Below are 27529 nucleotides of genomic sequence, written 5' to 3' on the forward strand. Positions count from 1 at the left end.
CCCAGATTGTGACAGATAGTGGTAGTGGCGCTACCTACGTAGAGTTTTGCGTAATATTCCCTATTATTTAAGATTTTAACGTAAAATATAAGAAAATGTATGTGTGTCTGTTTTAATTATTAAATGTTTTCAGATGCAGGCAGTGGGTCAAATAAGTTGTAATGGAAGACTTAATTTTATTATTCAAGAATATAATATATAAAAAAATAATTATTTAATCAGGTAAACACACATTTTCCTCTGTTACCTGTGGACCATCGAACCGTCGGGATGTATTTTAAATTATTAAAAAAAATCACTTGACATATTTTTATTTTAACAAATAAAAGTCGTGTTCACATTTAAGTCCAACCATGTATTAGTCCACTCAAAGAACACTATATATAACATACGACTTAAATGTGGACTCGATTCTAACCTGATTTCGAGTACGAAATTTGTTGACAGGGGCCCATGTTTCAACCCTCCTCAATTTATCGATATCGATAAAATTCGCAAGCGTGTAGCATACTACACTATTTAAATATGTTATGTTGGTACTATTATTCTTTGACAGTTCTTTGTCGTACATGTTGGTAATGATTGGATAACCAAACATATACACAGACCAATCAAGTCGCTAGTATGGAAGTCCCGTCTCTTAAAACGTAGTGATTATATTCTCTTTGGTTTCAGCGTGCAGTTCTTTTTGCCCAATCCGAACTAATAGACTTCTAGTAAAATAGTAGATTGTACAAGGGCATAAAGTGACCCATTTTTACCCGAGGCAATTTTTTGGTCTGAGCGAAGCGAAAGGTAGAGGTAGACGAGGGTAAAAATGGACATTTATGCCCTTGTTGTACACTCTGCTTTTCACTTCGATTGCGAGGAAAATATACAAAAAATCAAATATTTTAGGTTATTTTAACGTATTTATTCAAGACTAAAGAAAATTGTTCATGGGCCGGTCGGAGGCGCGGGGCACGCCGATCGGGAGAGCGCCCGTCGGGGGCGCGCCGGCAGGGCTGGCAGTTTGTATGGCAGAATTTGGACTTTATTGCTAAGTCAATAAGGGTCGTAATAGATGATTTTACTTTATGCTCTAGAGCATAAAATGCGATTTTATGTCGTCTACGCACGACATAAAGGTGCACTTTTTGAGCATGAGAAGTGAAAAAATATTATATGACACGGCAGAGACATCTGCATCTCACTTCTACGTATTTGTGTGTCCCTGTCGTCAGTTACTGTGTGAAGCGCTTTAGCTTAGATGGACTGTTCACTGTACCAGAGGTGACAAGGACTGGTCTGTGAGAAAAAAAATAAAACCTCGAAATAACTTAACCTCCAGGTTTATATTTTGTGGAAACTAATATAATTACACAAGTTAATTTTAGATCTTTACATTATAAAATACAGTAAATTTAATACATGTTAATTATTAACTAATATTTACAGCGTCCATGTAACAACTTTACACTTTATTAAATTAATAATAATTTAATAGATATGGTATGGACAGGCAACAACAATTAGCATTCATTCCGTTTGAATTTTTTGCTGGATTCATTGACGTCGTCAAGTTTGTTGATCCGCCGCGTTTTTAGGAATGAATTGCCGTCACTTTCACTCACGGTCTGTCTGAAGTGCACACTGGATACATTTTGATTATTTACACCATGTTTTTTATCACCCATACTTTTATTATTCTTATTAACTAGTAACGTATTTTGAATGTCTTTAACTAATTCACTACTAGAGTGGAGCTTGATAGGGATCAGAATTTGATTTTCATTGTCACCCTTTTTTATGAATCCCGGTTTGAGTTGGAGTCTGTTCTCCGCGTCGCCAGAGATCCTGATGGTTTTGCGAAGCAACGCGTCAGCAGCATCCGAGAAGTTGGGCTTAAGTAGGATGTCACCCGATATTTGTTTGACGAAAGTGAGCATTGTCCCGCCCTCCGAATCCTTTAGTTCTGTTTTGATGATTTTGCTTGTGCTGGAATTAGCTTTGTCTCCATCTGATTCGTCTTGTTGTTCTTCATTTTCGACCAATTTGCCTGTAATATAGAAAAAAAAAACATTAAATAACAGATAAAGCTGAGTGAGGACGTTTTAGCGCAATTTCCTATATACCATGAAATATTTATCTATATACTTTGTAACTTTTTGTGCTAATAAATATTTCTTATTCTTATAAGAAAGTTATTCATGTTATAATAATATGTTCATATTAGGAATCTTAAACAAATCAACTTAGTTCTTGAAGTAAGCTAGATTTGATATTTGAAGTACTAGACAACGAAAATTATACATTCCTATGAGAGCCTATGCATTTCAATGGGCCACACAGAGACATCTACTTCAATAACCAAATTCAAAGCCCAAATGTTTCTTAGATTGACACTTTTTCCACAATTAATAACTCTCCTGTACCTAATACAAAACAATACACTCCTTTTTTGGGCAGTCGGGTAAAAATTTTATATTTATCACACAAATATTAGGAAAACCAGGTAAAGCTACGCTAGGTTTCGTCCTAACAACTATAGATGGATATGCACGTACCGTTGAGAGTCGGAAACGCAATGTCGGGCAGCGTTAAATGCGAGTCCGGGTTGTATCGGTTCATCAGCGCCTTCAGCAATAAGGATATCTCTTCTCGCTTCCGCGTCACTACGATCTCGTCGAACCAATTCACCAACTGTTTGATCGGCAGCGCGTAGTCTTTAACTGGATCCTGTAAATAATTTGGATATCAGATTTAATGTCAAAAATTTCATTTTTGATACAAGTATTTATCGCTGACTAAACTTTTCTTTCATTTAATACTCATCGAGAAAATTCTAACAAACCCAAACACAATTAGGTTTGTTTTATCAGAGAGTTCCTATGGCCACCAGGATCGAGGGTAACATAATATGGCATTGTCACCCAACTTATATAAATATATGTGTGAAGTTTCAGCTCAATCGAATAATGGGAAGTGGGTCTAATTTAGCTTGCAATATTTGATGTAAACATACAGAGTTACACACATACATAAATACAAACATTACAAGTTCAATAAAAACTTTTAAAATGGAATGACATCAAACTGAAGACACGACACGTTTTGTGCAGCGACGCAAGCTGTGACAATCAAAGATATCGGGATTTATTAACTACATAATGTATGCATTTCATATACATGGAAAGTCCATTTTACATCCATTGTGGTAAAAGAGAAATACAATATAATTATAAATATACCTTGAAGAACTGTTCCACGTATTGCAGCAGATAGAGCCCGCAATCGGTGAAATTGTTTTGTTGCGGGATTTTGGGACAGCTTCCTTTGATGTTATCTTTGTTGAACACTTTCGTAGCCGAGAGCTGTAACGTAATTAACGATTTTTCAAATACTAGGTACATTTCATAAAAAATTGTTGATAATGTACAATAGCTATTGACGAATGCTAAAGTGAATTAAAGGTCTTTCCGTGGCCACAGCTGATGCAACACAGCTGAAACGTCGGAATTTAAGGTAAAAACAATGAAATTATATCGCGGTAGGCCCGTTTGTGTAATAAAATATGTGTACAAACGCGAGAGTTTAAGTGTTATGAATAAAAGGACTCGACAAATTAATTAATTCTTGTACAGTCAAGTGTAAAAATATGGGTGCACACATCATACTCAAAAATATGTCCCATAGCTCTTATGTCAGCGAATTAAGAACTATAGGACATATTTTTGAGTAGTTATATGCACCCATATTTATACACTTGACTGTACTGTCCCGAGCAGGCTGATGAAGGAATTACTTTCGTAAACAAAGAAATCATTGTGCAAGTTCCTTAATGTTACGCAACAGCCCGTATTAAGGCCATAGGGTAATTCGCCAGTAACTGGCCACCCTAAACTAAAAATGAATTCTATTCACCTATAAACAGAATTCATTTTAGTATAAGGTGGCTAGTTATTGAAGGCTGGCCAGTTATTAAAACCTTATACTAAAATGAATTCTGTTTATAGGTGAATAAAATTCATTTTTAGTTTAGGGTGGCCAGTTATTGGCCGGTGGCCAGTTACTGGCGAATTACCCTATGTTATAAACATTAAGATTAGGAGAAAATACATTCGTTCTTAAAATATTCATAGGAGGACTATCGGCCCGGCTGGTTGACACCACAGGGGACCCCAGGGCTGGTGCGTACCTCTCTCAACGTATTTCTCTTGCGATACAGAGAGGTAACGCCGCCAGTGTCATGGGGTCCATGCCGCAGTCCGACCTGTTGGACGGGGTGTTCTTTTTATAATTGGTTTGGTTTTTTGTAGGTAAGTATATTTTATAGTTTGTATTTTTATTTTATTTCTAGTTTTAACTTTAGTTTTAATATTGTATATTGTATCTTTAGTTTTAGTAGATTTATGTGTACTTATTGTAATAATCTATATGTGTTAAAGCTAATAAAGTTTTAAATGTACTATTCGTTCTTTATATATCCTAGTCCTTTTGAAGCAAAAATATTTGAAATGATAGTTTTTTTTACCTTTGCTTGATATTCACAGGTCAAGTAATCCCGCAAAGTAGCCACCACTCTTGACCTGGACGCTCCGGCGAGGGAATCGAAGATGAGTATACAGGGTCTGTAAAAAATGTGCTTATAAGGTATTTGCGCTGTATTATATTGATTAAAAGGAAAAAAGTAAAATTATATATGGTTTGAAGTGATTGTGTCTTGAACTTTAATATTGAGAATAAGCTTACAATATAATATTTACATTTTTTGTCCAAATCATAACACAATTTTTACTCAGCTGCGTGACGGTAAACACCTATATTATATGTATTACTACTACTACTAATTTAAATTGTAGCATTCTGTGTAGGATGTAACTTTGAAATCAGTCAATTCCAAAAATCGGTCATTTTATACTATGAAATTCTATAGCCAACCATCGCCTTTGAGATTAAGGGTCGGCTGCACCAAACCGCCTGACACCGTTAAAACGTTCACAAAATTTTATTGAATGGGAAGTTTCATAGTTCACTGCTGAGAGACGTTGATCAGTCTGTCAAATGTGGTGGGTGCAACTGGCCCTATACTCTGTATCTTTAGGTATTTAAATAAATGTAAACAAACAACTTGTAAATTTTCGGGTAGTTTTAACATTTAATGGTTAACCAAACAAATGCAAAACCGCCTGGATCTGTCAATGCATGACTGACTTTAACCTACATTATTTGATCATGTAAAGTATTCATCTACCCTCAACTGGCTTTAGGAGCCATTTGAGGGTAGATTTTGTTTACTTTTATTTAAATACTTAAAGATGCAGACTATAGATATTGCAAGATTGTAACAGGAACTTACTGCTTAATAGGTTCCGTCTTGGTCGGCGGCGGCGCCTCAACCTTCTTCTCGGGCGCGGCCGCCGCCGCCTCGGCCTCCTCCTCGTCGGAATCGCATTGCATGTCCAAGTCACTCTCCTATTTAAAAAAAGTGGCATGAATTATTTTACTGTTATATTCATTCTTACTCTACCAAACCGTACATCTACCATCAGTTTTGACATTGACATATACGCTCACGTCTACGTAACTTACTTTCTATGCATCTCGCTCGTACTCGCATATTAGTGCAAGCGAGATGTACATAAAGTAAATTACCTAGACGTAAAGCGTTATGTCAATGTCAAAACTGGTGGTAGACGTACTGTGTCCTTAACATAGTAACACACACAATGCTCATCAATACCGTCATAATCTGAGTTACAAGTGAACCATATAAATATTTATACAGTGAAACTTGGTTAAGTGGGACCTGGACAAGTGAGAAACCTCCATAGCTGGGACTCATGGTGCGGTCCCGATACTTTAGCACTGAATTACCTCTGTTAGCGCCATCCCACTAACCAGGGGTTAAGCGGTTAAACGATTAATCCAGTGTCAAATTGTACTGGTAACCATGGTAACTCCAGGTTTAACGGGTTAACCCCGGGTTAGTGGAATGGTGCACGTGGCGCTTAGTGAGACAAAACAAACCTCTGTAACTGGTATTAGTGCTTTGGATTTTACAGTCATATTTACCTCTATACTTAATTGAGACAGAGAGTGTATTTTACCTCTTTTACGGAGACTATTTTTTTAAAAACAATAATGAGCATTTTTGCTAAGTTGTTTTCTTTGAATTTTATACTTCTGTATCTGAGATGACGTCAATTTATAACCTCTTTAACTCGGACTATTGCGAATTTTCCGCACTTGTTTGGTCTAGCTAACGACCGGACGTAGTACATAGTTATTTTCGATAAAAATATTTCGAAGGATAAAATCTTGATTATTACTTACTTAAAAAAACAGTAGGTAACCGTTTACGAATGTGGAAAGACATGCAATGAAGTTTGTAGGTATCGAATTTAATATAGCAGTTTCTATTTTTTTTTTATTGTCATCCAAAATAAATATATAATTAAGTACCTATCAATATTCTGAAGCAGTCTCGAACTCATGCATAATGTTTACAATATACGTTGCTCTATTTTAATAATTTGCACCTCTATAACCGAAATAACCTATGTTCTCACCTCTATTAGTGGTACCCTCTGTAAATGAGACAGATATATATTTATACCTGGCTACCTGAGACACTGGGTAAGTGGGATACCTCTTTAAGTGAGACAAATTTGCAGGACCCTTGAAGTCCCAATTATCCAGGTTTCACTGTTATCGTATATTGTACAGTCAGCTGAAGAGAAAAGGTACCAATCTATCCCCTCAAACTTCTATGCAGGGGTGGTACCTTTTCTACTCTTTGTACAAATGTGTTACGAAACGAGGTCCTTAGCTCTACTTTAGCGATACCATGGTTACTCTGGTATGTTCACTTAGTCTGTGTGATATAAGAGCCACACCTTGCTAACCATAGTAACTAGCAGAAGCCCACTCACGGTCAGGAATGTAGGTTTAAATAAATAAATATTATAGGGCAATTTTACACAGATCGACGTCCCACAGTAAGTTCCTCCTGTCACTATTGCTAGGAGCGGGAAAGAAGGGACGCCCCTGGGGAACAAAGGGACGCCTGGGAGAACTTTTGTAAGTGTTAGTGGATGTCCTTACCTCCGCTTCAGCCTCGTCTCGCTCGCTGAGATTGTCCGAGTCGCAACTTAATGTAAGCTGCTCCTGTTTGGTCAGCGGCGTAATCGTGGTGTTACCTATCTGCATAGACGACCGCCGTTCTAAAAACAAATCATACATTAATAAGTTCTTTGTCAAAAATATCATTTGAATACAAGCTTTTATTGCTATTATACTTTTCTTTCAACAAGCAACTAGTCCTCAAGTTACAAACCAAAACACAATTAGATTGCGTTGTTTTAACACAGAGTCCTATGGCCACCTCCTGTGTCGATCATCAGATCAGCTTGATGGTACCATAATATTTATTACATTGTCACCCAAGTTGTAATATTTGTTACATATGTATGTGAAGTTTCAGCTCAAATGAATAATGGCAATTGGGTCTAATTTCGCTTGCAAGATTTGACCCAGACATACATACATACAAACATTGCAAGTTAAATAAAAGATGGTAAAATAATTCAACTATTAACTTTACATTGGTTACTCATTAAATTATTCACACAAGACAAACCCAACATTTTTAAATCCTTGTAAAGTTTATTGTGGCAATGGAAGTTCAAAAACTTTTCTAGAATCTTACCTCTTTTCCTAATCTCCTGCGGCGTAACAGTCCGGTTGTCTATCATACTCCGGCATCCCTCAATAGTAGGAAAACATATTATAGCCACAAACCAATGACAATTCTCATTAATAGGAACTACGATGAAGTCTTTTTCAAATATATTGACGTTTTTAGTCCACGTCTTGACTCGCGCGTGTCTCTTTTGCGCCGGCGTCAGACTGCTGTCCCACTCGTGGGGGTTAGAACTTTTGTTAACCTTACTCGGTTTTGTTGTTAGTCTTTTGTAAAAGAAAGTACTAAATATGTGAGTCTTTTCTCTCTGTATGTGTGTTAGGACATCATGAACTAAATATTTTAAATAGAAGTCTATTATCACGTCATTTAAGAATTGGTCTTGGGCTAGGCACATATAGTCTTCTGTATTGATAGGTATACCACCTTTCCCAGGTGGATAAATTAATATCTGTCTTATATCTGTAGGGCCAGAGCTGAAATAAAATAAGATTATAATTACATAGTTCTTTATTTTGAAGTATTCTCTAAAGTGGTGGATTAGTAATGAACTTTAAAGGGCCGTCACAATAGATCAATGCTGGTCGATGCGACACTCAAAGGCCCACAACACCACAATAATAATAATAATAAAAAGTGGTGGACAGCACACATGCTGAGATGCAAATTAGACAAATGGAGCAAACAAGTTACCCTATGGTACCCAAGAGACGGAACCAGAAAACAAAGACATCCAAAAACAAGATGAGTAGATGAAATCAGCTTAACCTTGGGGCCCTACTGGTTGCAGAAGACAGAGTACAGTGGAGAAGGTTGGAGGAGGCCTATGCCAAGAGGCACACCGAACTGCGGGACATTTTGTAGCTTACAAAAAAAAAACGATAATATCATTTTTAAAACTGTTGAACCCGAGGATCGGAAATAAAAGGCTATATAGTAGGGATGTACCGACTAGTCGCCGACTAGTCGGGAAAGTCGACTATCCGGCCACATTTGTAGTCGGCGATTAGTCGGCGACTAGTCGGCAAAAATGGCCGTTTAGTCGGCGCTTTATTAGTGAAAGAAAAACAGAAAAAAAGAAATCTACGGTCAATATTTACCATATGTTTTATATTTATTTTACTAAAATACCTATTCAGGGTACATATACGTACGAAAACTTTTGTTCATACATATAATTGACCGTTTTATTGGTAATCGTATGTTGGTGGGCTGGTGTTTTCCTCTACAGGTCGATCTCAACTGATTCTCGTGTACCTAATTTAATGTGCATGTTCGATAAAAAAATTTTTTTATTATTAATCAGTTTTTGTTTATTTTTTTAATGGTGCAGCCATGAGGAACTAATAATGTTATTGCAAAATTTAGAGACTTAGTCAGGGCAAGTTGCTCGTAAAGACACTGGCTACAGGGGATAGGTTCTTAACTGGCGACTACGTATGGGAAATAGAGCCTTGGAAATACCTCCTACAAGCTGTACTGACGGTGTGCTCAGGATCGCATAATAAAAGAACTAAAGACAGAAATTGAACGAGGATTCTTGTGATAGATCTTTGAACCTGAATAGAACACCTTTTAGCCAAGCTAATATGATGAATAGCGTAACCAAAGGAGCAAAACTATTGTTTTTCACCTGAACTTATACGCAACTAATGATCTGGCCGACTAATCGGCCATTCGAGCGCCGATTAGTCGGCTAGTCGGCCAAATCAATAGTCGGTACATCACTACTATATAGATAGATAGACAGATCCTGTAAATAGTTTGCTGAGCACTTCAAAATGATTATGTCCAATTTTTAGACTGACAGCTCACTTATTCGTATTAAGTGGCTACTTCATTAGCAAATGTGTTAATAGTTACCTTTTAGCTCCACTAGTACTGGAAGCACTCGTCGACCGCGTGGCCATCTTCGCAACGCTGTTGCCTTCCTTCGTACACGTTCTCACCAAAATATCATTAGCCTCCCGACCATTCAGTTCGTCCATAGTTTTGCCGAACAGTATTTTAAATGCTGACTTCGCTTCATCTGTTATACAGTCCGGCAACAATGTTATTCTTCTTTGGGGATCGATTTTTGACATTGGATTATAATATGGACCTGTAGACAGATATTATACTTCATTATTTGACACTCTGAGGTAAACATCCGAGTCCTCGTTACTCCCAGTACATGTCATCTTGAACTTAACCCCTCAAATGTGATCATTGGAAAAGTGACCTTGGCATTTAAGACAACAGATAATCCTCACGCACGGATCCGTGTCTAAGCATACGAAGGGTTAAGTCATTGTCCATAGCGGTGACAGCAGGATGTCATAAAATGTGTCGCTTAACTTCAAACTCTGGTAAATCCATTCGACCCTCTCAGCAAATATCTACCCTATATTACCTTTTCTTAGTACCAAAATCGCATAATCTGACAGATGGATTTACCCGAGTTTGAAGTTAAGCGACTCAATTGGGCTTTAGGATGTCGAGCATTAGAAACTTTACCTTACATCTTGTATAATGAGCAAAATACAAGTACAGTTACAAAAACTGTGTTTCGAAAATATAAACCTTCCATTGATAGTGTAAATTAAAACTACATCAAAGATAACAGAAGTTCTGAAAAGCTGCTTCAAATGCTATGGATAAAGCTATTTGAATCACTTTAATTTGTAAAAAAAACTAATAATGAATACAATATGCAATATGTATAAAAAAAACCGGGCAAGTGCGAGTCGGACTCGCGCACGAAGGGTTCCGTACCATAATGCAAAAAAAAAAACGGAAAAAAAAGCAAAAAAAAAACGGTCACCCATCCAAGTACTGACCACTCCCGACGTTGCTTAACTTTGGTCAAAAATCACGTTTGTTGTATGGGAGCCCCATTTAAATCTTTATTTTATTCTGTTTTTAGTATTTGTTGTTATAGCGGCAACAGAAATACATCATCTGTGAAAATTTCAACTGTCTAGCTATCACGGTTCGTGAGATACAGCCTGGTGACAGACGGACGGACGGACGGACGGACGGACGGACAGCGAAGTCTTAGTAATAGGGTCCCGTTTTACCCTTTGGGTACGGAACCCTAAAAACCGGCTACTGCGCACGAAGGGCACCATTACGCAAAAAACGGCAAAAACATCACGTTTGTTGTATGGGAGCCCCACATTAATATTTATTATATTCTGTTTTTAGTATTTGTTATTAAAGCGGCAATAGAATTATATCATAAGATTTAGATGAAACATAAGATTTACGATAAGAGTAATATTCGAAAACACATACCTGATTCCTCCGTCATGTCAAGAGCTTTTCTTATATAAATCCCACACTTGTTAACAGTATACAAGAAAATGACTGGTACTCCTTTAGAGAAATGTGCTAATAATCTCACGACCTCTTTCAGCTGAATTTGAAGTGCCACATCTCGGGATTCATCTTTGAGTGAGGGAGCAACAATTTTAACTCCTTTGGATGAGATAGTGACCTGAAAAGAACATAAAATAGTACTAAAACTGATAAGCATCCATAGACGAAATACGGAACAATTATTTTTAAAACATAAAGATCAATTATCATTAATAATATGCTTTTCACCTCAGCAGCTCGAACAACGGCACTTTGCTTCTTAAAAACAGTGAGCAAATTACATTTATTTTTATTAAATTTAATCAAGTTTACTGTCATTGTTGCTGTCACAAATAAACCAAAAACGGTAGTTGTTGCCAAGAATTGTATATATATCATACCCTATTTCGTGTGTTTATAACTTTGTTTATTTTAAAACTATAAATTAAAAACATATAGTAAGCTCCAAATGTGTAAATAATTTCTGTTTTTACCTATTTTTGCACCCAAAAACCGAGGGGTATACAAATTATTATTTTGTAATATTTTTCAATCACTACTATAATTTAAAAAAGTATTATGAGATGTAACATCAAACATCATGCCTAGCAGTTTGGAGAGGACTGGTGAAGAGTGTCCACATTTGTCACGTCCCTCAGCCATGAGGATATGACAAGGAAGAAAAAGATCATCATGACTTTAAATATGTGAACCGGCCTAAGATGTGATTATTTAATAACCATGACAACCTTATGTTAGGTTAAGTTTTCAAGCTAGACCATATAGGCAAGTTGCCCCAAAAAAAAAAGGACATCGTGCCTTTACGACATAGACACAGAAATTATTAATAGTATGACTCCAGTTACTAGTTACTACAAGAATTTGTAGTTAATAAGCCATAATATATAATTTCCTGTTTCCTACATAGTTTCTATTGTCTGTGAGAGGACAGTGACTTCTGTAACACAGGTTTTTACCTAGCGCAGAAGACAGGGACTTCAACACCCATATGTACTGGTTTTTGTCAATAAAAATATTTAATTTTTATTTATATTATTGAACAGTTACTGCAAATTAGTCTAGATGAAATTACTTAGCAGTGAAATTAAGACTTTTATTATGTCACTATTTACCTTTTCTTTTGGGGTATATTTATATGAGCCAATCCTGATGGTGCGGCATGTGAGGGATGCAATCGCGTCTTGCATGGCGCTCTGGCTCATCTCGTCTCTGCTGGCATCTGAAATGATTATTTCTGTTAGTCACTCCATATTATAGTCATAGAAAACACTTGTAGTTGAACTTTTGGTACAGCATAGCGCTATCGCAAAAGAAAATTCATTGCCAACTTATGCTATAGTTCGAGAATTCCATTCTCGAATTTTTTTGTTATTGAGATAGCACAGGCATTGGAGGGCAGTTAAGGCTGCATTATATCCTTCAGGACTTAACATAGGATTAAAAGCCCATTTCAACACCACTAGAGTTTTTAAGTGTCCCAAAACCCTGATGTAAACATATCAATAGTGCAAACGCACTATTATGGGAAAGTGATTAATGAAATATATATTTTTTTGTTTAGTGCACCAAAGTCGAATTTTCTTTACGCCTTAGCAATAGAGCCCACAGCCACCGAGCACTATCTGCACTTTGCGAGTGCTATGCTCCACTGCACAATAGGCTTAAGTTGGTCACAAATTAGAACTTTTAAGAATGAAATCCCATAAAGGACCATAAGTAACTAAATCTTTTTTCATGTGTTATTAGGTCTTTAGGTTGGATACAATTCAAGTTGTACTATACAATATGACCATTAAATCAATAAAGCACCTTGACACAATTTACTTTTTAGGCTTAGGCCTGTCATGTCCAACGTTCATTACATTTGCACTCCTGCCAGCAATATTGTGAACTATTTAGTTCCGTCCGCTTTCTATTTGTTGCCTTGCACGTAAAGTGAATAACTCAAGCCTAAGTCAGGCTAATAAATTGGTTTGCTAATAAATTGCCTCAGATAAAATGGGTTGTTTTTAGTTTTCATTACACTATCTAATTATTAATGAGGAAAAAATTGATGTACAGCAGTGGCAGGGTGTCAAAAATATTTTTAGAGTGAGCTAGAGCTAATTTGGCATTTATTCTTGGAGGTGTAATGCCTATCATGGCAATTTTCATGAATACATTTTTTATTGCTGTCATTGCCTGCTGACTTTAATATTGGCAAATAAACTGGGATGTAGATATACTAGACAACCACTTATCAATTCTACTGTACACTAATCAAAACTGAATTCTCAACAAGTCACACTTTGTTCGTCAAATATCTTACATACCTTTTCCGCTTTAAAATTATCCCTAGATCGGAATCATTTACAAAAAGCACGCCAAATTGTCAGTGTCGGACTGTAGGCAAGCTTTTAACGATTTTTCGAGATGTTGTTTGTGTATAGGTTACAATATCATAGTTATCTAGAAAGAGATTTAATAGACGCTCGGAGCGTTGGTCGTGACCAATCCAGCGTATTAATCATATTTAGGCGTAAAATGAAGCTTCTTTCGGCAATGTGAACACATTTTAATAGCTATATAAAAGTATATCTCACTTTGCGGCGCAACACATCAATGTGTTTTCTTAAAACAGCGTAACTAAAAGTAATACACATAAATGTACCTTTAATATGGCGAATTTCTCTTTTTGGAAGCATTTTGAGTCCTTAATCGATGGTAAATTATAATTTCGAGCCTTTATTCATGACGTGCTCGCCTGGCGAAACTAAGCTATGGAGATGACTTTGACGTTTCTGTCGCAAGCGGCATTATAGTGACGCGCGCATGAACTTTTAATTTTTTTAACAGGCAACACTATATATTAGTAGTGCTGCACGCAACGAACCGAAAACCGGTACGAACCATGTACGAACCAGGAAGTTATATATTAATCGGGAGCGAACTGTCACTTTTTTTGTCATACTAAATTGAACCTTATCACCGAGCCAGAAAGTTGTTCGTACCAGACTAGAGAAAACGGTCCACATGAGATAGAAAAACCAGAGCCCCGTGTCTCACTCGCACATGTTGCCAATGTAAAAAAGATACCATTGTGGCAGTATTTATATCAATATACTACTGAAAGTAATTACCTTCATATACTATTTTAGTGCTATATTCCGATTACAGTTCTGATATCTTTTAAATAATTTGTTAATCATTATGATGTCAATATTATTAACTGATTAAACCAAGCATGTGCATAACAAAAAAAACATTAAATTGAATATGGTAGAAATTGTAGTAACTTCGGATATTAATTGGTATCCCCAACTTGATGACATATTTTTCGTGTACACACACACACACACACGTGTACAATCAAGAAAATATTGTCAAACTCATTAGGGTGACTATGATATCGGTGCGATTTGGATCGGTCTTACAGAATTGTTATTACGTACTTAATGTAAAAATAAGTTTACCTAAATAGTATACTAATAAATAAATAAAGATATACTTATTCCGGCATGTTTAATTATTCGATTCATGTAATGAGAGCTATATAATTTCCAAAAATTAAATCCAAAGTCCTTAGACATTACAGACTCATATGTATACTTACTTACATAATATTTAATTACTGAAACGTTAATTCTAACTATTTATATATATGTAATCGATTCTACATAGGTTGGACACACATTTCCGTCAGTATACAAAGGCGGCAAATTTGAAAATTTTGTTGCAATCACAGATCTACGATGACGCTTACGCTTAAAGAATAGCTTAAGTATGCAAAAGGGAAGTCATCACGTATATGAACACACCATGAGTATGATATTGATAGTGATAGGTATTTTGTTAAGCATAAATAGTGTAAGATGCCGGTTTACACAGTTAAATGTAAGTTTTTATTTCGTTGTGTGCTAATATCTTATTATTTTAGTCAATACTTAAGATAATTTCGTGTATAAACATAAATTGTTACGCTACGCTAGGGCTTGACAAAATGACTGGTATCGATAACTAGTCGGTATAGTATTAATATAAAGTAATTTGCGATACAAGTGTTGAAAGTAGGAATCAAATTCGTAACGAGTGGTGATAAATTAAAATACGACCGAAGGTAGTGTTTTTAATCGACACGATTTGCGAATTACCTAGTTACGTAGTACAACGTTTTACCCCATCCTGGATATCTGTCTCGCTCTCTCTTATAGCTGTGTTTTTGATGTACGTACGGCGGACCACACCTTCCTCACAATCGACCATGATCGCGATTCAATACGCCCATCCCATCTGTAACAGCTTTTATAACGACTAGAAGCTGTTATAACGACTAAATTAAGTAAGGTTGTGTGAAGCGTTTTACAGGAGAGAAAAAAACTATATCCATCTCTTTTCTGGGACAATTATACTAGCATAGGGAAAATACAGTATGATCCTCTCTGATTATGTACGAATGAGAAAAGATCCTGGCCAAACTATACATTCCATCTTATGCTAATATCCCACATACATATGCCTTATGGTCACCATAATTAGAAAGAGATGGAGGGCTCAGGTTTGATGTCTCATGTGGACACACTTTTTGGCCAGTGTACACTATCCCGTTTACTCTCTACGTCCGTGGTACGAACACAACACACGCTCTTGCCTATTTGAGCGATAGAGAGGCAGATACGGGCCTATTAGATCCACACATAGATGGTAGGATCCTATAAAAGTGCTATACGCGTGCATCCGTGAGGGACAAAACATACGCAATGCGACACTATAATTGGTCGAATTTATTTGTTGCCCACAATAAGCCATACTAAATGTACGGTGGGGAAGAAACAATGGATCCACACTTGCGACCTGACCCTACGTCTGTAAAAGACTGACCAGCGCAAGGCCCCAACGCTGTCTGTTCTCTTTGACGGCGCAGCAACTAGTATCATTTCTCTCTCCTTGCTCTTTTAAAAATGCCGTTTGTCAAAAAAGGACAACCATACTGTTGACAAGATGGACTTCAAATCCAGGTGTCCCCTTTTTAGGTAGACCCAGGTTGTGTATGTGTGCGTAAAAATGTATATGTGTGCTCTTTTAGGGATGTGAAAAGTCGATTTTAATCATGTTATATATCGATAAACGCTACACAGCGAAACGCAATAGCGATTAATTGAAGCTTCAATATCTTCGTTAAACATAAACATAATTGCAATGCTAATGGATAATGAATATATTATAATATAATAAAAGAATTCAATTAGTGCGGAACACCTATTTTAGTAGGTATTTATGTATTTTAATTAAATATCTGAACTTTCCTTTGGTTCCCTGCTGGGGCGTGACGATAAAATTGTGATCTGATAACCACAATAAAGAATTAAAGCGTTTTTGTTCATTTTAGGTATCGTTAAACCTTTGAAGTAAAATTAAAATTGCAAGAAATGTCGATAGTTTATCGATATAATTTTATCGACATGGCTACAGCAAGGTGGGCCACATTGTTAATCGTACACTAAACAAAAGTGGTCCCACTGACAGCTCGCTTGGAAGGTATCTCTGTATATTATTATATCTATGGACCGAATATCATGATCATATCATGCGCTATGTTGCCATGCAAATTTATCCACACCTCCTGGGATGGAGCAAACTCGGTTTACGCTAATTTAGAATCAAATGAAGTTATTAAGACGATTTCCAGCTTGCTGGGAATTAATTCCTGCAAAAAATCTAATTTGATTAGCCTAATTGACTATCACGTCATTGTATCGTGAATTGGCAAGGTAATAGGGATTATAGTTTTTTTTAACAGGCATTTTTCCAAAGGTAATTGACTCAATTTGATCTTATATAAACCACAGCTATGCCCCTATGTTTTTTTTTTTTCAAAGTTTAATTATGATAAAAAAGTTAGGTTTGTATGAAAATAACAAAAAACTAAAATAATAAATTTGAGAATCTATGCCATTTAGCTTCCACAAGTAGTTTGCCATACGCCGAAGTTAACGTCATTCAACATAAATACCCCGTATATCTACTTACGTATATTATCGTATATCGTGGTAATTTTTAATGAGGACAATAATAGAGGGTTCAAACTTCGGTTGTGCTGTATAGAGGAGATATAATCGTTCTCGTAAAAAATGCAAGATGATTACAAATTTGGTCCGGATTCTTATCATACACATGCACAGACAAGAGGTTAATAACCATCTATGTATTTAATCAGGCAACAGCACCGTATCGAAAGATGCGAGTTTTTGTACGTTAATTCATCAGTGTACATTTTTCATAAATAAACGAGGAGAAACATGAATTACAAAATTGAATCACTCTTACTAATGTGGCGTCGGAAAGTTACCAAAATTGCGAAGTTTCCATAGGGAAATATTTCAGAGACTTGAATTTAAACTTTCGTGTCGTGTTAGTGCTTGAAAAAGGAGACCTAGGCTCTCCGAAACATGTCACGAAAACACGTAAATTAAACCATAAAATTAGCTTAATTTCGGAGAATTCTCATATTTATATGTGGGGATCGAAATATTATATTTCCAAAATGAAATTCTCCTTGATTTCCTGTGAAAAATTCCGGGAACTTTTCCAACTTTTTGGAAACTTTCCGCAACTAGCAGTACATCTGTACTCACCATCCATTTGATCCATCCCAATGCCGCTGTCAGGTGTGCCACTTTCTATTTCGCTCATAGAGGGTTCCTTCATCATTATGGAATGTTCATGCTAAAACAAGAATGTAAGTTTAAGAGAATATATCTTTGGCTCTCCACTCGGCCCCAACACTCCTTAAAATTAAATACTAGTGCTTCTGTGAGCTGTAGCCCTCGCAAGGCCCCATGACTCCACCGTTTTTTTAAATTTCCGATAACTGAATCGCTCACAAAATTTCACGAGAATCGGTTAAGGTGGTTCGCCTAGGTTACTCAAAACTTAACTCTCGCTAGATGGCACCACTTTTGCAAAATTTCAGGTTTTATTTTTTTGTGAAATGGTCATGGTATTTGTATACTTAAAAGTATGTTTCGCGCACTCTTTAAATAAATATTGAACTATTAAAATAAACATTGAATACTTCATTGTGCAAAAACCACCTTTTTAATTCGACGGAGTGTTGCTGTCACGCTTTTTCCTACTATTACTCACACATGCAAACAGTGTTTCCTTGATCCTTCTAGTAGACAATTTCGCACAACGTAAGAATGCTGCAATGGCGTTGCGGTATGTTCGTGGAAATACGTGCAAGAGGATTGGGGTTCAAGACTGATGCGAGTAGGTAATTTCTTTTTATTTATTTTTGTCTTTTTGTGTTATCTTACCTTTAAACGAGCAATTATTATTATATTAATATATATTTATTTATATATATATATATATATATATATATATATATATATATATATATATATATATATATATATATATATATATATATATATATTTATATTATATATTATTTATGTATATATTTTATTATTTTTATTTGTGTATTGTATATGTAGTTTATTATGTTTTTCAGTTGTTTGCAATAGTTCCTAATTGAATTCTCTTACTCTTCTTCTTGCACCATTTTTATTACATCTCTGTTTAGCCCTATGGTTGACTGGTAGAGAATGCCTTTAGGCATTAAGTCGGCCATTTGTACATTTTATTTGTATTTTGTGCAATAAAGTTTAAATAAATAAATAAATATATTTGGATGATATCAGAAACGGCTCTAACGATTTCAATTAAATTTGCTATAAGGGGTTGGATCTCTTAGCTAGGTCTGATCTGTGAGAAAACGCGCATTTTTGAGTTTTTATATGTTTTCTAAGCTTTGGTCGGTCTCCCAGATATTCAATCTCATCTTCCTCGCGTGGGGTCCGCTTGGCAACTAATCCCAGAATTGGCATGGGCGAATTTTACGAAAGCGACTGCCCTGACCTTCCAACCCAGAGAGTAAACTTATTGGGATTAGTCCGGTTTCCTCACATTGTTTTCTTTCACCGAAAAATAGGTATCGGTATATAAATAGGTTCCGGTAAATAGGTATCAAATGATATTTCGTACAAAAGTTCCGAAAAATCATTGGTACGAGCCGGGGTTAGAACCCGCGACCTCCGGATTGCAAGTCACACGCGCTTTCCGCTAGGCCACCAGCGCTTCCCCCAGATATTCAGTATTATTTGGTATTATCAATAAATTACTTTATCAACGTTTTCAAAAAATATATTCAATACCTGATTTTCATAGATTATGATCTTTTTGGGTTCTTCCAACTCAGAATCACTAGCATATTCTTCTTGAATCCTGATGCTAATATAAAAACTATGTTCCAAATATTTGTATAGAAGTTTTAGTTTCCGCTACGTCAAAAAAATGTCTAATATAGGTAATAGGAAGAAAGATGATGCAACAATATATTATGGATTCTAATAAAGTTATAATTTACTTACCGGGTAGTAACTAGTAATAATTGTGTTTTTCATTCATAGACAAAATTCCATTATTTTCAACTACAGGAAATTTTATACATTTCTTTTTGATTGCAGTGAGGATGTCCTGATTGTATAAATCCAAGAGATTAGGTAGAGTATAATTTCTAATTATCTTTGTAAAAAATAAACGAATACGCTTAGCCCATACTTAATCCCCATAATAAATAAAAAAAACAATACGAAATTTAGGTGTAAAAAAAAAGACAAAAAGTTATGTCCCAGCTGGGGATCGAACCGGGAACCTTCCGTTTATAAGCAAAAAAGCGACTGTTTACAAAACACACCACGATAGTTCTTAGCTAAGCTGACGAAGTTCGGGTACTTATTCTCGCTTCGGTCAATAAAGTACCTGTCAACAAAATTGCACTAAACATGACGGCACTCCAAATTCGCGCCGTGGTCAGCCCGGCAACGTCGGAAATGGTATGGCAACGTCGCAAATGTATCTGTACACGACATTTGTGACACACACATACGTAAAATTGATGAAAAGTTAACTATGATTTTTGCATGATTTCTGTATGAAACATTGTTTTCCTATTCATTTCGCGCAAACGAATATTCGAAAGTAGATAAATGCGGAAATATTTATGTACTAATAGTGTGTAGTTACTTAATGAACACGGATTGAATTTTGTATGAAAATCGAACCACCTTAAGCAATGCGATCTTTAGAGAAGACATCCGGACACACGAAAGCATTCGTGTCCAAGCCTAAAACGGACACCTTCGCTAACGCTCGGTCAATAAAAGTCATAGAAGGTAGGATCCTATAGAAGTGGTATACGCGTGCCTCCGTGAGGGACAAAACATACGCAATGCGACACTATGATTGGTCGAATTTATTTGTTGCCCACCATAATCCATACTAAATTTACGGTGGGGATCAAATAAAATGTGAGACTGTCACAAGGACAAACAATAATAGCTCTTTCGCTGCTACTCCCACTGAAAGATACATAAGACTATCCTGTTCGGTTCGGCTATATGTATACTAGATTCATGATAAAAGTAAAAACAACTCTTAGGCGCCTATTTCACCAACTGGACAATTGAAACCTGACACTGACTGTACATTTCTGGGTCGATAAGTAACGACAACACAGCGTCGATGTTTACTTGTTGGACCAGCAATGTACGGTGAATTGTCAATGTCAGGCTCAGGCGATATTACGCGAAACTGTGCGTAGGGGGCGCTACTAGCACAAACAGTAAAACGAACCGCCTTGGTATTTCAATGTCATATTTATTGGTAACAAATAATTTGTGTAATTATGTCAAAAATACTGTTTACGGCATAGTATCACCACACCTTATAAAACAAAGTCCCCCGCCGCGTCTGTATGTTTATGTGTTTGTATGTTCGCGATAAACACAAAAACTACTGAACGGATTTTCAGGCGGTTTTCACCTCTCAATAGCTATATTCTTGAGGAAGGTTTAGGTCTATAATTTATTAACCCGTGCGAAGTCGGGGCGGGTCGCACAGCATGTACATAAGTTACTCTATGATTTACGGTTTGTGCTAGTCTACTACTCTGTTGTGCTACTCTGGCGGCAGAACATTGCACTAATACCCCACTCCCTATTGAAATCGTGGGGAAACAGGGGGCAGGTCTGCTTTTATGCTTCATCTAAAGTTACATAATCTTTGCTATCAATAAATACCTGGTTGCTCAGAAGAGAACTATTGGAGTCTTCTTCGTCAGAACTTAATGTCAGTATAACAGGTTCCGGATCTGGTTGTTTCCCTCTGGGCTTTCTCACTCTGGGTGGCTTTTTGTCTTGAACAGGCTAGATAAAAACAAATATTATAAATTACTTTTCTGAATAAGAAAAGTTATTAAACTTTATTGTTTTACGAGGTGCGGTCCAAATATTTCTGGCTGATTTGGCCATTTAAAAAAAAGAAAAAAGTATTGTCATTTATCCTGTTCTTTTGGATATAGTTTTTGGGTTTCTATTGTTTGCGGTTTTTATTTCACGGCGATTAGAACAACAGGAAGTTTAAACTTTTTTTCAAGCTTACAGCGAAGTGAACGAAAAGCGTGCTCTCAGGAAGTTTTGGATGCCTATAAAAAAACATGGAGTTTTCTGGAGTCAATTGTTACTGGGGACGAAACAATGGTTTTGTACTGTGATTCCCTCAATAAAAGAGAATCGAAGGAGTGGCGTCGTCATGGTGAACAGCGGCCTCGGAAGGCGAAGGTAACGCAATCCACTAAAAAGACCATGGCTACCATGTTCTGGGATTGTCAAGGAATACTGTTGATGGACATAAAAGAAAGTAATACCACGGTGACTGGCAGCTCCTACGCTACCCTTAAACAACAGTTACGAGAGGTAATCAAGCACACACTTCGGGGAAAACTTAGCAGAGGTGTGCGCCTTCTCTACTACGATGCGCCCATTCACACTGCTTTAATTACCAAGGCTGCTGTTGCAAAGTGTGGCTTTGAGGAAATTCGCCACCCACCGTATAGTCACGACCTGGCCCCTAGTGACTACTATTTGTATTGGAAACTTAAGGCAGACTTAAGGGGAAGACGATTTTCTTCAGACGGTGAAGTGACCCATGCGGTTTACGCCCATTTTGAGGACAAACTTTCAGAGTACTTTTACAAGGGGATAGAAAAGCTAATTTACAGATTTAAAAAGTGTGTTGAATTAGAAGGGAAATATATCAAATAATAAAAATAGTTTTGTAAATTAATGCTCTTATTTTCTATGTTTGGCCGGAAACTTTTGGACTGCACCTCGTATGTTTGACGAATGTCCTGATGGTCAGCGATTACCGTCGCCCATGGACACCCGCAACACCACACCACACTTTTTGAAACATAAACAATGGAAAAAGGTCTTACCGTTTTACTATTTAAATTCTTAACTGTGGTCTTTAATAAGTTTAATTTTATTCCATCGCCACAGCTGAAACAAAACTCTTGTTAGACACTCGAGCAAACATTATTATCACTTTAATCTTACTTTCATAAAATAAAAAAGTAACTCGTCGAATAAAATATTAGTACTCACTTTTGTTTTTCTAAAATTAATTTCTCGGGGTCTTTTTTCTTTTGTTCTACTTTCTTACTTGCTATTGGTACACTTTTAGGTTCTTCAGTAAATACTCGTTTACATCTGCAACACAAACAATAATTAGTAAGGGAAAGATCTAACTTGTAGTGTAATTTTGTATGGAAATAAAAAACATTTGCCAAATGAATTGTTTAAGAATAATGCCCGTGGCTTGCTATTGCTTGACATCGAGAGTTCATTATGTCCTGTCTTAATATCCTAGTAGGTCACATACACTTTTTTCGGAAGCGGAATTTTGGGTGGAGCATTATCGCGATGAAGTAGCATTTGGACCGAAAACGCTCAGCTTTAATAATGAAACCCGTGTGCTTTAACATTATGGACACCGATCGGGCAATATTGGGTCGAGCTTTATTTGGTGGTGCATTATTTGCCCTCTCCTAACACCATTACAGTTTGGTATGGGTCGCCTGTCAAATATATAGGTGTAAATAATTATACTGACTTTCTCTGATGTTTCTTTGTCTCACTAGACACTAGTTTTAACACTTTTAACCCCAAAAAGAAGGTTAGGTAAGTATAATTTGTTTATTCTAACGTTAAAGACAAAACTTGTTTGCCAGACCATAGTTTGAATAAAAAAATATATAAATACAAAATATGAATAAAAAAGTATATACCTTTCGCATCGACTGAAGTCGAAACCCGTGTAGCCGCACGTCTTGCAGAGCGCGAGCATGCCGTCCACGTAGCGCGGCGGCGGCGTGTGCGCCGGAGATTCTGGGCTTTGACTCGCTGCAAGTAAGGGCCACTTTAGAAAACTGTTTCACGTGTAAATATCAAGTTGAGCGAGTCGGTTGTCATATAAAATATAGCTAGAAAATCTTATAATAACTATCTTATGCCAGTAATACAAGTCTACTATTAAAGCTATAAGATGTATTTTTTTGTAAACTACCCTATTCCTCCTCCTTGCTTCGTTCTCCTCAGTGCTGAGGGTCGTGACCTCCTAGCGGAGCACATGATTCCGGATCGCAGATTAAGAGAAACTACCCTATTATTAGCCATAATAGCCATATAAAGTACAGAGATTGACCTAAGTTTTTTTTTTGTTTTCAGACCCTACGTATAATGTTTCACGGAGTGGAACATTTTGTGTGAGATGAGGATGAGATATTGTTTAAATCATTACGCATGTATTATTATCTACAGCTAGAGGAACATAAATAAAAATGGCACCGGACTTTTTTTGGTGGTCAGAAACGATAAAGGAAAAGAAATTGACCCAGCTGCTAAATCAGGGTGATTCAGGTGGGCTGTTATAAGGTTATAACTGCATCAAGTGAAACTGAAACTACTAATGCAATTTGGAAAGGGCTCTATTCTAAATAGTCTAAATACTCTCTTTTCGTTCGTGAAGAAACTATGTTGACACTGCAACAAGCTTACCAGTTTCAGGGCATGAAGACTTTTCTGGGGTAGACATTTCGCTGCTTTGAGGTTGCAAAGACACATTCGGCGAGCTTCGACTGCTCATATCGCCAACTAGCATCTGTTACACACAAATTATATTTTAGAATGTGAACTGTGTTTCTCAAAATAAAATCTAAGTCACACAATCAGATTGTTTAGAATGAAAGAGCGTTTTCACATTGTCCTATCCGAGATCGGAAAAGCAGCTGTTGAGAGTGGTCTATGGCATCAAGTCCTTCTTTCTTGATTTTAAGTTCTCTTAAACATTTTATCAATGAATAAATAAATATCAGTAGGCACTTGATAGAATTTTACTTTTTTCTGGTCGTATCCAACATTCGATATCGAATCGGACAGTGTGAAAACCTGTAACCTTGCATGCCAGTTCTTGCTTAACCCTTTACTGCATGTAATAAAAAAATATTTGTTTAAATTTGAACTTTAATAGATGTCAATAGAGTTGAATATCATATCCGCCATATATGGCATTGTATGCGGTAAAGTCTTAAGTCTAGGAATATTTACTTACTAATACTTACTAAGTTAACAAGTAACATACATTATGGAATTATAGTCTTACCGGATGGTTTTCCAGCAAGTCTTCAATTCTGGAAGTCGAGCCAACTGACACGAAGTAATCAATCTCGCTGCTTGTGTTTTGCATACATTGTATATGAGTATCTTCGGAAAATGGAACATTCACCTAAAAAACAAGACCGAAGTGATCCCATAAGTGTTCCGTGAACAAAGTTTTGTACGGAACACTATAAACGATTTATCCGTGCATGGAATATTTTTTTATTTTTGTATAGTGGAGTAAATACAGTAAAATCCGTTTAAGATTCTGAAGGGCTACGACAAAAACGCGTCTCAAGCAAGAAAGCGTCTTAACCGTTATAAGTATAATGTATGAAAACAAGTGTAAGTTTACGTATTACGCGGGAAGTCGTATTAAACGAATCCTTCTGTATATGAGAAAAAAAATATTGATCCTGTATAACAAAATAAGTAAATACCTGTTCTAAAACCTCTTGGAGCGTACAACTTTCTTTTGGCAGTGTAAATGTGATAAGTCTCTGTTCACCATTTTGTAGGAATATCAACATTTTTGCTGACTGGGGTTCTGACGACTGTTCTGACGGTCCACTTGGTGGTTCATTGTTGTCTGCGGGCCAAGTAAAATAATGTTATAAACTGCACTGATGATGTAAGTAAAACAGTTTGTCTTGGCTGAATGATACAAAACCGCGATATATTATTGCAACACTAATCATTTTCTACTTATTTCTGATAATTTCCGTAAGACTTACGAATTGAACAATCCTGTCACAAAGGATATCCTTTGAAAATATAAGTTGTGGAAATGTAGAATGACCTATATAGGGATATCCTATAATAATTTGGTTATAAAAAGGGCCTCATTAACTGGTCTAAGCTGATTAGATTGTATCATCATTACCTTGCCTTGGTTGTACAAACCAATACGAGACTGGCAATCGCCCACATTTTGAACAAGAATGTGTTGTGGCTTAGGTTGTTATTCTACCTATCCAATTTCTTGGCCCAATGTAAAAAAAAATAAAAAAAAAATAAACCATTTATTCACGGAACAGCATATTTTTACATGATAGGTACAACATCCTCCGCTGTTGGCAGAAATAGGCTCCTCTTTTTACATACTGTTTTTAGGCTATTTTACTTAATGTGTATTTGCTTCTCACATTTTGCTTAATAGAGTGAGACGCAATACACATTGGACAAAGAAATTGGACAGGTATGGAATACCACCCTTATGAGCCGGCGATGCAACCATGCCGTTTCGCTCTCTTATCGCCTAATAGACCATGTAAGATAGTGTTTACTAAGCCTTACCATGCTGAGGCACTTGTTGTGATTGCATAGGAGGCACACGTTGCACCGGCCGTTGCTGCTCTTTGCTACGCACCAGGGTTTGACGGCCATTATCCCTGAAGAACAATCAATAAGTCAAAATATCTCAGAATTTCAAATTTTTGGAATGGTATCTTTAAAATTTTAGCTCATTCCTCGCCATGGTGGCGTACGTATTTATACGTAATTTGTAGTTTAGAGTATCAACTATTGGCTCACTGGCTGCCTGGCTACTGTTAACCCAAAATGAGACTTGCCAGACTTGGCCTCCAACACAAGACAGCGGCGCACTTTTCTCGGTCTTGCGCTACTTCTCGCCAATGGTTGAGTCAGAGTTCACGCAGATCCGCATCCACCAAGTCGCTCCAGCGATACAGATGTAGTGCATAGTTTTCCATCGTATTTTCTCAGAAACGTTCGTTTTTGTCATGCTACTTCAGTCAACCTCAGCTCACCTCAACTCTCAAGAGGGCCTAGCTAACTCTGTGTAGTTACCTAGGTTGTTGCAGTTGAGGCTGCGCCCCCGGCACGCGCATACCGGGCTGCTGGTGGATCCGCTTGTACTCCGCCAACGTCATCCTCTGCCCAGTGGATAGCGTCAGCAGCTGCCGCTCGTCCTCCGCGTCTGTCTCCATCAGCACTTGGTGCGTGTGCGGCTGCTGCTCGTAGGCCATCTGCTGATTAAGGATCTTTAATCTTAATAATTAATTTAGACTAAAGTTGTACAATATCTTACAAACTTACAAAAATCATACACATAAAAAAACTAAATTTTATAGTAATTTCTATAGTTCTACTCTACCCCCAACTTGAAGAGATAGCCTTAAGCCACAGTTAAGTTAGGTTTTAAGTTGTATTACAGTGCCCTACAGGGTTTCATAGCTGAACAAAATAAAATGTAACATCTTGTATTACCTATAAAAGCAATAAGATACTGATTACTCAATTTTAGATTTTGGAATTTTCATAAGATTTCGAGAATTTAAAGTGTTTCTAAAATTTATTTGTCCGTTTTGTTACGGTCCCAGAAGAATGTATTGAAAACGTAACCAAATGGACCCAAAACAAAGGGTTTTTTTTTCTGGTCAAAGATTAAAGAGCTTGCTAATCTCTTGAGTCCCAAATCCCAATTTACAATGATAAAACAAAAGTTGGGGGTACAATTTTAAATACAAATGCTCTTATAACTATTCATTGCCTAACCCTTATTACCTGCTGATAGCCCAACTGCGGACTGTAGTTCATTTGCTGATGAGTTGAAGCCTGCGGTCGTATCTGCGGGGATGGTGAATGGTACTGCTGGGGTATAGCAGGTTCATTGACAGTATGTTTCGTTAGTATAGCGGCTGTTATGCTCTCTTCGAGATCATCCATGTCATTAGCGTTGTTCGGTTGGACGATGACTTTCTTCGACTGTTGCTGTTGTTGTGGGTGCGGGGAGGAACGCTGAGGTATCACAGTGAGGGTGTTCTGCATAGGACCGTTCTGGTTTGGTTGTTGGACTACATTGTGCGGCAACATAGACTGGTTTCCTTGCGTCACGATCGTTCCTTGTTGGGTTATGATGCGCGTCGCTTGATTTTGATTTTGCTGGTTAAGTAGGAGTTGTTGCTGTAATAGAAAAAAAGTT

General features: G+C 36.8%; 1 protein-coding gene across 1 annotated transcript; it reads right to left on the reverse strand.

Annotated features, from left to right (window-relative positions):
* Positions 1–1315: 1315 nt before the first annotated feature.
* On the reverse strand, positions 1316–27520 carry LOC134793725 (uncharacterized). Its single transcript, XM_063765378.1, has 21 exons — positions 27112–27520; positions 26395–26576; positions 25882–25976; positions 25026–25174; positions 24590–24712; positions 23986–24088; positions 23217–23331; positions 22534–22638; positions 22365–22428; positions 21169–21294; positions 17656–17746; positions 12157–12263; positions 10961–11162; positions 9548–9785; positions 7691–8160; positions 7087–7205; positions 5339–5454; positions 4514–4610; positions 3231–3353; positions 2547–2718; positions 1316–2038 (listed from the first exon to the last, which is right to left on the reverse strand). The coding sequence occupies exons 1-21, from the start codon at positions 27418–27420 to the stop codon at positions 1512–1514; spliced, it is 3633 nt and encodes a 1210-aa protein (XP_063621448.1). The 5' UTR covers positions 27421–27520; the 3' UTR covers positions 1316–1511.
* Positions 27521–27529: the final 9 nt, after the last annotated feature.

Source organism: Cydia splendana, chromosome 9 (genome assembly GCF_910591565.1).
Source record: "Cydia splendana chromosome 9, ilCydSple1.2, whole genome shotgun sequence".
Taxonomy (NCBI): domain Eukaryota; kingdom Metazoa; phylum Arthropoda; class Insecta; order Lepidoptera; family Tortricidae; genus Cydia; species Cydia splendana.

Coding starts and splice junctions, on each gene's coding strand:
- LOC134793725 (XM_063765378.1), bottom strand. CDS start 27,420: ATGTTGCCGCACAATGTAGTCCAACAACCAAACCAGAACGGTCCTATG. Junction 8,161..9,547: donor AGTACTAGTGGAGCTAAAAG/GTAACTATTAAC, acceptor ATTTTATTTCAG/CTCTGGCCCTACAGATATAA. Junction 2,039..2,546: donor TGCGTTTCCGACTCTCAACG/GTACGTGCATAT, acceptor TCTATATTACAG/GCAAATTGGTCGAAAATGAA.